Here is a 12,206-nt window from a genome sequence, read left to right as displayed (position 1 = left end):
CTACATGTAGAGCTGAACAAAATCTTAATCGCATATATAAACCTATATGCTGGGAACGGTCTAAGATTTTTCTTTTCATTTATTGTAAAGTATTACACTTCGGTTAATATGAATTTGTGTTAAAAAGGATGTGTACATGTGGAGGTATATATCAATTATGTGCATGTACGATCGCTTTCAATGTATGAAAAATCGGATAAAAAAAATAACACCGAATTATATCAGCAAAATTTAATATTCAATATTGGAAATGTCCATTTATATGGAACTTAGCTCTAAAAATTCATATTTACTTTTTTCCCCTGATATTTCATTGGCTCTAAATGATATAAACAACAATGAAATAAGTTGATAGAGCTCAGGTAAAAATGTTGGAAAATTTAACATACGCAACTTGCATTTTATGACGTTATCTTTACCGGCGTTTTTCTCATGATGACGTCAAAATACATAAGGGCCCTTTTCGCATGTGACGGCTCATTTGTAATTGCTTGTATAATTAACCTTTTCGGGGTAGAACGAAAAAAAGTTTCCAATTTTAAAACGAAAGATAAATAACATTTTATTTGATTACTTAATTACAAAACAAATGAAACTTTTATTTGAAAAAAAAATGCACTTTGAAAATCATGAATTTCCTTCGTGAATAAAATTAACTTGAGAAGAGTTGGCATGAAATTACCTAAAGAGGAAATGTTAGAATAAGAATAACTCTCTATAACACATCTTTAACATTGTTTTTATAAATACTGTATATTGCTTTTTACATGAGTAAAATATTGTTGAAAACTTTTTTCACTAGTGTACCAAGCTGTACAATTTATAAGGTAGTTCTTGATAAAGAATATTTAATTTAATTGTGTGAGATGCTAATTGTGATATGAAATAACACATGTACACAAATGCAGGGAAAGTAACCCTATTTCACAACACACGTGAAAAGATGTAATACAAAACAAGGAAAAGTTTTCTGGGTGGTTTTGTCTTTATTTTGTATCTGTGTTCCCTTTATCCATTTTTCTGCATATAGATTCCGTGTATATTGCACTTTGTACTGGAGAAAAATGAACATTATCATTTCCGAAACATTTTGGGAAGAAGTTTCATACTAGAAATTTTTTTCTTTAAATGCTGTTTTCTTGTGTGTTTGATCGGCGCAAAGAAAACAAAACTAACTGTTTCTTCAACAAAACGATCAGATGGACAAATAATTATTTCCTTAGTATTATTGGCAAGCACAATTCTTTTTGTTGGTATATGCATTCCAACATCCATTTTGATTGTTCTCACAATAGTTCCATTCTCTGAAGAAAAACATGTTATATCTTGGCGCTCTTCGAATGCCACAGCGAGTATCTCATCTGCTAAAGTGAACGATATGGGAGTGTTGATGTCCCTGGACTCCCAGATTAATTTACCTCGGAAATCTACACAAGTTATCGTCTTTTCGGCTTGGTCTGCTACAAAAAACTTCTTTAAATCTGGATTTAAAAGAACTTTACCTGGAGAAGTGAATGGAAGAGTGTAAACGGTTTTTGTATGTTTTCTCTTCATGTCATATAATTTAATTGTTGGTGGTTGCGAACACGCTACACTTTGTAAGTTGCAGGACATCAACAGTTTGTGATCACTATAAGAAATTCCATGTACTGTCGTCCAGTCGTATTGAAAATCGATGCATTTTTCTTCCTCCTCTCTTATTTCTGTGTCATGCACAGAGAAAAATCGGATTCGATAACCACAGGCAGCAATTATTTCATTTTTGTCCAGAGCAGTACAATTCTCAAAATCACCATCAAACGTCTCCATAAACAAATACATTCCTTTGGAACTTAGAACTATAATTTCACCACTTTCTGTAACTACCACCATCCTTCCATCTTCCAGTGTCGTTATGTCAGTACACATAAGCTTTTTAGTTCTCCTTTTCTTCTGTTTATTTGCGGTTGTTTGTTTGGCTAATTTTTTATTTGGATCAAGATGACAGTATTCGCCATAGGCACTTTCATTCTCATTAGCGCTCACTTTTACATTTTCCTCCATTACTTTATTTCCTAAATCCGGGATAGCTGGTGCTTTGAAATCTGGGATATCTTCGTAATCTGTAGAACTATCATTAAATGAATCATAACTTGATGTGCTTTGAGCTAAAATATTTACATATACGTCGCTACCTTGCATTTCACTATAAATCACAGATTCGTCGTCTGAATTCTGGTCCTGCGAAGCACCAAACCATGGCTTAATTGGTGGATCCTGTGCCGAAGTTTTGAACTGAATGTCTGCATAGTTCAGAACCCTTTCTGTTTTACCTTCAGTTGGTTTAGTGGACAATTGAACAAATTCGTAGTCGTCTTCCATATTCAAGCAACCGATCATCTACATAAAAGAATGATCACATTGTATTGTTACGTAGTTAGAAAGTAAACAAATGATCAATTTTCTATCGTAAAACTTCAACTATTGATATTTGTTGTAGTTAGTTTAGACCAACCCGAGCCAAGTTTAGTTAAACTTTTTAAATTATGTAAATGCTTTAAATATTAACAAAACTTTGCTTTAAGATATTCTCCAATTTGAAGTCTTGCTTATCAAGTTTAAGGAAATGGAGAATACATGTACATGCATATGAACACCTATCAAAAAAGTAAAATCAAAACTTTGGTCTAAGATATTCTCTAATCTCAAGTCTTTCTAATTAAGATATAAGGAAACAGAGAATACATGTACATTAACACTTATCAAAAAAGTAAAATACTTAATTTGCAAAATAAAAGCAACTCATTTGTGTTTTTTTTTCAAAAAGGACTCTTTTCGTATTTTATAATCAGCGGCAATGTAGTAATAAAAACAAGGGCGCTGCAAAAGCAGAGCATTCCCTCACAGAAGAGCACATCTCCACTCACCCCCATCAGCACGTTACTATATCTCCTCCAACTTCGCTGCGAGGGGATAATAACGGTGAATGAGGTTGTGATAAGTATTTAACATTCCAGCCTGGTTCAAGCATTAGGTATGCACATTTAAAACTGTATATACTTGTGTAAAAATATAAGAGGACTCTAATATGTAAATGCCTTCACTCATTCAGTGGAGGGTTTTAAATATAATATGATGTATAATATCACATACACGGTATTTTATAACCATCGTAGCTTTATGTTTCTAAAAAATATACCTAAATTCTCTAATTGTCAAAAAACCCGAGCTAGTAATACACTGTATAACATGTTCATAAATCAATGCAGTTGAAAAATTATTATAATCCAAAGCATAAAATTAAACTTTTCTTGCAATTTTGAGTTATGACAATTTGGGCTACACTTGAATAAAATGATCTTTTTTAAATTAGATTATTTCATTATTAAATATTAAATTTATATGTTTTAGTACAACAGTTACTTCTATTTCATAGTTACGGTATATTCAGTGTTGGCCGGTCGATAGACGTCTGAAACCGATATGCCTTTTCAGAGCGATTTTAAACACATATTTTGTAACTATTTTCTTCAATTTACTTAAAAATACCGTCGGAAACTTTGTTAGTACATTAAACATTTACAGACTGGGAATTTTTTTAAAAAAAATTATATCACAACAGTTGCAAACGAAAACAAATTTTACCTACACATAGACATAATAATCACTTTACATTTACCTTCTGAAAGAAGTAAAATCCTATCACTTTCTTTTTCTTTAGAAAAAAAGTTCATAGATATAAATCTCCAGAAAATTGAGCAGTTTACTCTCCAAACGCTAGTTTTATACATGGACATAAATACATGTATTTAGTACATATTACGTATTCTTCAAATTTCCAGAAAATTTCAAATTTGGCTAATGGAGTTATTTAAATACTTATGAAAAATATCTCTGCTCTTGCACTCATATAATGGACATGTACATGTATAGTACTAGTCTGCTGTATGTACGAAAACATAACGGCCCAATTTACATTTATTTCAGATATTAAGGATGGGCGCTAAACTTGTTAAAAAATTTTTAAGGTGCTAAGTGTTTCATCAATTTTAAATTTCAGTATCATTAAAATTACTCTCAATCTCTTTTTTTTTGTTTTGTTTCATACTGTCCTGAAAAACTTTAAATTTTAATTTTTGAAAAACTTGTTAAGGTTATCTTCTCATTAAATTTCTATTCTGATGGTTGTTATACATATTTTAAAAAGGATCGTTTGCAATAAAAATGTTTTACAATTTTAAGAGAAAGTAAAGGCGTGTTTTTTTCTTTAAGATTTACAGCATATATAAACGATATCATAGCATACATGTACATGCATAGCTTTACATTAAAATTTTACAGCATGAAACAATATAATTATCAAAACATACAAATTTCATTCCATACCCTTCAATCTTTATAGATTAAAATGACTGTGATTATTATTTTTATTCATATTATTGAGGTCATTTACGTTTCATTAAACATTCAATCTCTATAACCAACCCTTAATTACTCACAATAGTTTTAAAAGGAGGACACTTAATATAAACCAACGTACTTATTATACCCCAATCCAAGAATGTTAGCTTACTGAGATTGGTGACCGATGTTTTTAATTGGATATAAGATAATTTTGTTGGTGCATGTCAAATTATGAATGGATAATCAACAGAAGAAGTGAAAGCGAGGAAACAATGCTCGTTTATGATTAATTTACTTTCCTTAAGTGTCGTCACTGTGTACTGTTCACTGCTGAATGTATGTTTACCCGGAAAAAACTCCGACCATTACAGACTATAGTTTGATACGGGAAAAGACATAATGGAATGCTTTTGGTTTAAATTGAAGATATTGTATCTATAATTAGCTTTGTGAGCGAACTTCGACGTTTGTGCAGAACAATAGCATATTATAATAATAGACCATAAAATAAATGTTTGTCTTCTTAATCTGTTGGATTCGTCTGGAAAACACACATACATGTACATGTATGTGTATCGCGATTATTATGGATTTAAAAGTTGATTTTTTTTCAATATTGTATTAATTTTGAGCTTGAATGAAGCAATTCAATATACTTTAAAATTTAAAAAAATGAAAGAAAGAAGGAAAATGCACAATTTTCCTATTACATGTACGTTATGGGATCCCGCCATGAGAATATTCATTTATCGATCATGTTGTTGATAAATGTTAATTTAAAAAAACACTTTTGTTTAATACATTGATACCGTTTCATTTTAAGACACTCTGAAAGGATATGGCCAATCAAGGCGAGCAAAATGGTTATGCATGGTGCGACAAACTAGAAAGTGAAAAATTAATTTAAAATCTTAATTATAACGAAAATTTATTTCATGTTTTTGGAACATTAACGTATACTTTATGTAAAATCTTCACAATTTGCAACAATTTCACAAAGATTGAAATTTTTCGTGACTAAAATAGTTTGCACACACCAACAAAGAGGGATAAAATGATCATTTCTTCATATTATAACACAATTTTTCCCTATGAGTGGGTCGACGTTTCTTTTCAAAGTATGCGTAAATATATAATTTAGGCTAATAAAAAACATGGAGCAAAGATCCTTTACACATATGTACCTTACACAATGTTCGTGTATTTTCAAGAAAAATTTAAGTTTGTTTAGTCATGGTTCATATCACAAACAATATTTAAATGCCACAAACTTTCAAAAGTTGCTAAGTGTAGTGGTTACATGTAACATGTTAGTCTCATAGATAAAATTGATACTCAGTATTTTGATACCTTGGTTCGAACCCCATGAATGCCACTTTATATTTAATTCATGGAATGATTTTTGCCGAGTTTTCCACAGAAAGTTTGGGTTATCATAATTTCATATATTTTAATAATACATGTAACTTTAAATTTGTTTAAACACTTTACAAATTGAATATGATTGTTATACAGGTATAGTAGGTATTTCCTACGCCTTCTTCGCCCATCTACTTTGCAAAAAATGGAAATTTCGTCCGTGTACTGTAACATGTAAACAGCTAACGTATATTAAAACAAATTGAATTATGTAATTTTCTGCATCAAATTTCATTGGTCAGAGAAACTGAATCACTTGCATGATACAAACTTAGTGAATATCCAAGAATAGTATACAAATCAAAGTACTTAAGCAGAGATAAAAAAAATCTCATTCATGGATACGTTATAATATATCAAAGATTTCCCAATATACTCAAAATGCTTTATACATGTACCAACTTCACTGTCTGGGACTAAAAAATGTTCATTCCTTAAAATGTCATTTTCTTTGAAAACTTCCAAGCTCACCTCAGGTGTCATTTCAATGTTCCCCTTCATTAAATGCAGATACTTAAAAAATAAAGCACAGACTTTTAACTACATGCATTTATATGAGTTAGATGAAAATATCTATACTTATAAATTAATAAATTTTGCAAATAAACTCCGAAACGGATGCACCAGAGTTTTTACTTATTCCTCTAAGAATACACTAGATACATATGATGTCCGTAAACTATATTTAGATTTCACTCGCATTGTAAGTATCGTACATTAAATCAAAAGTCTACTTTTATTTTCTATAAACAACCACGAAATAGCAAAAACGTGAGTACGGTGGCGTTTCCGGTTGGCGGATCTAAGTTTCTGGCAATTTTCAATGAAACTGACAACAATCAATCGTTTATTCATTTCATAAAACGTCATCACTGAATTATTCAATCAAAACTTGATTTAAATGACATAAAAGAAATAAGTTTTGATAACCGATTAAAAAGGGAAATGTGCAAATAATTTTTGTCATTCACCGATCTTAATATTGACGGAAGCTTCTAGAACATCATATAGCATCGAGCACGATGTTAAAAATAAAAACGAGACGATTATAGCTGTAGGAACATAAAAAAAGCTTTTGTGTGAATGGTCATTGAAATAATGGTAAATCATTGATACACTTTAAGTTGTGAATATATTTATATATCGAAAGACTATTACATATGTGTAGTAGGTTTTCCTAATAAATTTATCGGTATATTGTGTATATTTTCCTTACTGAAAGCATCGTGCCAACGAATCCGAAGTACAATTTCTACTTCGTAATAAAATTGCTTACATGAAAAGAGAAAATTAATGATAAAATATTGCTCATATACAATTAAAGCTGTAAAATTTTGTGCTTTAATCAATACATTTCAGTTTTTTTCTGAATACAGTCTTTTGTATCAAATACTCGGCCATTCATAGGGCGTTAAAAGCTAATTTTTACACTGGTACTTGCGTCTTGGTTTATATAATATATGTATGTACCTTATTGATATGTAAAAAAGGTAACGTACATTTTTTACATATCAATAAGGTACATACGTATTTTAAACCAAGACCCAAGCACCTGTGAATTTTTTACCCCCCCCCCCCCAAAAAAAAAACAAAACAATCAATTTATCAGTTAAATGTGCATATTCGGTGCTTTTATCCTTGACGGAAATGAAATAAAAGCATCTGAAGTACAATATCCATAACATAGTATAACAGATTTCACAATAAACATCAATTAATGAAATTGTTATTTTTTCAAGTTTTTACAAAAGGGGGTGGGGTGGGGGGTTGCAGACGCATATGTGGGATTTTGAACAAAGTATTTCTTCCTGCTATAAGCCTGTAGGCTGTCAGTATAAACTATAATATATTTTCTGTTGGTAGTGGTATAAATTTAATTACCCGCGCTTGCGCGGGATTTCATCTAGTATTAAATATGTTAACAATTGATAGAAAATTCAATAATTTTGAAACGTACATTCACAGGCACTGAAATTGTTTCAGACTGTATATTTTTTTTAACCCATAATGTATTGATAAGAAAAGGTATCTATATAACTCCGAATTAGATGGAGTATACCCTCCCTAGCTAGAATGGCAATTATTCACACTTTCAGAGAAAATGCACTGACAAAATGTTTAATACCATTTTACAATAATTTATGTACGATACCATATATGGCAAGCTTGTCTTGCTGTTAATAGCGTCAATATCTACTTGACGACTGGAAGATTCGTCTCATTCCATGAAGTGCTGTGTACTTTAAAATCTCTTGCAACATAAACAAACAAAAAAAAAAACAACCAACCAAAAAAAAAAAAACCAACATTCACTGCAATGTTTAAACATTTAACGCCCACCGTTTTTTCTTTCTCTCTATCAAAGATAAGTACATAGAACTTCGTGGTGTGAGATGAATTAAAATTATTCCAGTCAGCGAGCAGAGTTTGCCAATTTGGTTTTATAGATAATTATCGTAAAAGAAAATGGTATTAAACAGTTTGCCAGTGCATTTCCTTGGGGTTGGGTGAGTTGGGTTTCTCCATGTAATTCAAAGTTGGAAATCTTTGTGTTATTATTATACAATATAGTTTAAAAATTTTATAACAGAAACAAGTGCCTGTGTTATGAACGTATCAAAATCATTGAATTTTCCGTCAATTGCGTGCACATGAACATCGATATATTACGCATTACACGAGGAAGTTGGTAAACCAATTATACAAGAATATTTAATACTACAAGGTGTCGGTTAACCATACCTGGCTCCCTTGAGTGAGCACACTGTTGCGTTGGGTTTAAACTAGTTTAAAATTCCATTATTCCATAAACAATGTGCCACCAATACACTTGCAATATGTTAATTCCTTTTTTTGCGATTACATGATAAACTCTAATTGTATCAGTTAATTGGTTTCAAAATGTGACATTTCGTAATAAATTTTCAATTGAAATGAAGAGGTGCGGGCTCGTGTAGGACAGTTTGAGGTTTCAGAACAAATACGTAAATATTAAAAAGTATCTGTATTTGAAGATTTTTTACTGGGTGAAATATTTCAGCCTGTCTTGTTGCTATAGCTTGTAAACAGAATGACAAACGTGGTAACTTTTCCACAGTAACTGTTTCATCCTCGCCAAAGAAAATTACAAGAAGTGTTTTTACAATGATTTAAATGATCATGAACCGTGCATGGAATGTTTGTAATGAAATATGGGGATAACGAACAGTATTCAAGCTCAAAGTCCAATAAAACAATACAAATCAGGAGCAGAGCAAACACGCACCTTCAAAAAAACATTGGAGGTGAAATCAGGTGCCATGGAGGAGTGAGCATCTCTTGCCGGACGGTCACACCCGCCGTGTGGAAATAACAGAAAAAAATCCGTCGACAATATGCATTGTGTAAATAATGATCTAACAATAAGTATGAAAAACGTCAGTCAACATAAGACTTAATAATAGATTTGTACAAAATGTATTTGTTGACAAGGTCATTGTATCGACCATAGAAATGATGACTTTAAACGAGACTGTTGATATTCTTGTTTCATCAACTTGACAATAATTTACCTCGTTTTAGAAATTTTTCTTACGTAAAGCATGCTCTTGCGTATCAAAGCAACTGAGAGATATAACCCCATATGCAGGTGATAATGGTACATGTATATTGCTGCATAGTAAGAGAAGTTGACGATTGAAAAGTTAAAGTCATCACGTTTATCAGAAAGCTTTGTAATTCATTCATCATTTCAGAGCTTCAGTTGTATATCATTCTTCCTTAAGATTGGTGGTCACATGCAGATCAATATATGTATGAAACAGACTAAGGATAACTATCTATCAGAGATTAAGAGGTTTGTTATTTAGCGATTAATGTTGGTGGGACTTCATTTGTCAAACCGGCGTACGCCGAATGCGCCGCTTGACCTTTGGTAACCCGGCTTGTTGCTTCAATTGACCGGGGAAGGTTCGCCGGCGTACGCCGATCTCGCCGGTCTGAAATGACCGGCGAGAAATTCGCCGGTCTTAGAAATATGGCGGGAAGATAAAACAATTATAAAATGCAGATACTTTTTACCAATTCGGCATATTCTTTAATTGTTTGCAGTTCTTGAACAAATCTCCATTCATATATTTAAAATCCGTTATTTTCTAAATAAAAAAAAAATTCATGAGGTCCATTGAATTTCTAATTATCCAACCTTTTTTTTCGCTAAGACATAACGTAAAAAGTGATAGATCTTAATTAATTGATTGTTATATAATAGTATAATTATTTTTTGCTTTCGCCGGTTTACTTCATTTGCCAGTTAGCCGTTTTACGCCGATCATATGACCGGCGCAATTCGGCGTACGCCGATCTGTGACAAATGAAGTCCCCCCCCCCCCTCCAATGGTATGTTATTTATTTACTAGTAAGCAGTACTTTATTTCTTGATTTTTAAGAAATACCCACTTGTACTTGGCTGACGTTTTTCATACTATTGGTGGCGTCTCCATATGAGTGAAAAATTCTCGAGAGGGACGTTAAACAATAAACAAACATACTAATTGAGGGCCATTATTTAAACACTGAAATGTCAACGGATTTTTCTGTTTGCCCGATCATGACGATGAGCACACGGCGGGTGTGACCGGTCAACAGGAGATGTTTACTACTCAGTGGCACCTGATCCCAGAGGTCCGTGTTTGCTTTGCTCCGGATTTGTATTGTTTCTATGGACTTTTGAACTTGATTACTGTATCTTATCTCCATATTTCATAATACTGTATCTTATCTCCATATTTCATCCTTAAATCGCTCTTCATATTGTATTACCCTTAAGTGCATATAATTTGTCAAAACTCAATATCTGCTTTTGAACAATAAGTTAAAGGTGTCCATCGATCTCTGATCAAAGATTTCGCAGACTGTGGTATGATCTCTTTAAAAAACCGTTATTATGTCAGTTGATATCAAGTAAATATGTCTGTACATATACACCATTTTGAAAATAAAATAGACGATAATATTTAACTAAACCTGAGCAGTTTATAATTTTTAAGTTAACAAATCCGGCTGTCACCTCAGTGGGAAGCAAGCAGTTGTATTTCGAACTTCTGTCAACCCGAAACATACCTGAGAAATCTCTGACTTCCGAATCTCACTAATGGACTTTTGCGAGAAGCGCTGACTGTTACAAAAGACGGCTTACTTTTACACTAGGACAGATATGGAAGCTCTTTTGCGATATAAATATTAAGCTTAACAGTTAATTAAAAAATGAGAATAGGCCATTTCAAAGCACATATTACGATCTCTAGGAAGGGAACGGCAACCACCCTACCCTCAACCCCCTCCCTTCCCACATTGACCAACTTTTGCTTAGTTTTCTTTCCGGAATGTTTTTTTCTTCCGTAATATTTGATTCCTTCAGAAAATGAGATTGGTAGGAGATACTAACCCTCACAAATAAATAAAGCTATGTAATTCTGCTTCCCATCGATTGCATACCAATTAATCATGTAAGTGCCCCAAACAGAATACCTATAATCAACTATTAAGGTTTTCTTATTTATTATCAATTCCGTACCTCCGTACATAAGGCAGGTTTAAATGTCAAAGTAAGTCCTCGACTGTAAAAGTCAGTGCTTCTCGCAAAAATCCAATACGCATTAAGTTGAAAAGGAGACATGGAAGAGTGTCGCCTGCACAATAAATTTTAATTACCCACAATTTAGATTTTATATCCGTATTTTGAAGAGTTAATTTACCTGAGTTACAAGTCAACAGTCGTTATTGTTTGCCACTGTAGATTTTTCACTTGGAATGTAGATGTACATGTAGCTTAGTTCCTTGATACGAATAAACCTTTTTGAAGGATATTTATAACCCCAACATTATAAAATTTGAAAAGACACGCTCTATTGCATTTAATGCGGGCACAGACTGTACAAACAAGAACATCTCTATAAATCACTTCTGTCTATTTTAAAATATTTTAAGGAAAAATTTAAAGGTCGTGTTGCATGTTTTTTCCTCCAAGTTGAAGAGCCATTTAATATGCAGATAACGGAATGTTGATTTAAATATGCGTTTATCCTTTTGTTTGAAAATATTTAAATAACCGTTTAATAACCGTATTATTTCATCTACTTGTGGTTTTACACATTTAAAACAATTACTAGAATATTAGTTACCCACATTTGTCCGTGTTAGCGTTTTTAACACATTACAGTCAACCAAACTACAGGCACTCTCTGCATTCCAGTTCATCTCTTTTTTTAAGATGTTTGGGAGATTAAAGTAAACATATAAGGTGTGGTCATTAAACTTCTTTCCTGTGATGTGTAGGCCTATAGAAAGCAGGTAGCGAAAAAAAAACATAACCGGAAACTTTATTTAACTGTTATGTAATTGTATTCAAAATATTTTTAACATGC

The 12,206-nt window shown here is 32.1% G+C and overlaps 1 protein-coding gene across 1 annotated transcript; it reads right to left on the bottom strand.

Moving 5' to 3' along the window:
- Positions 1–811: 811 nt before the first annotated feature.
- On the bottom strand, positions 812–11,574 carry LOC133205680 (uncharacterized). The gene is made up of 2 exons (XM_061341532.1): positions 11,538–11,574; positions 812–2,379 (listed from the first exon to the last, which is right to left on the bottom strand). Exon 2 carries the CDS (start codon positions 2,377–2,379, stop codon positions 1,075–1,077), a length of 1,305 nt encoding a protein of 434 aa, XP_061197516.1. The 5' UTR covers positions 11,538–11,574; the 3' UTR covers positions 812–1,074.
- Positions 11,575–12,206: the final 632 nt, after the last annotated feature.

Source organism: Saccostrea echinata, unplaced genomic scaffold (genome assembly GCF_033153115.1).
Source record: "Saccostrea echinata isolate AGI-Se365-2 ecotype Australia unplaced genomic scaffold, CSIRO_AGI_Sech_v1 ptg000054l, whole genome shotgun sequence".
Classification (NCBI taxonomy): domain Eukaryota; kingdom Metazoa; phylum Mollusca; class Bivalvia; order Ostreida; family Ostreidae; genus Saccostrea; species Saccostrea echinata.
This window is presented reverse-complemented; position numbering and strand designations above follow the sequence as displayed.

Excerpts from the sequence above, each read along its gene's own strand:
- LOC133205680 (XM_061341532.1), bottom strand. The coding sequence starts at position 2,379 with ATGATCGGTTGCTTGAATATGGAAGACGACTACGAATTTGTTCAATTG.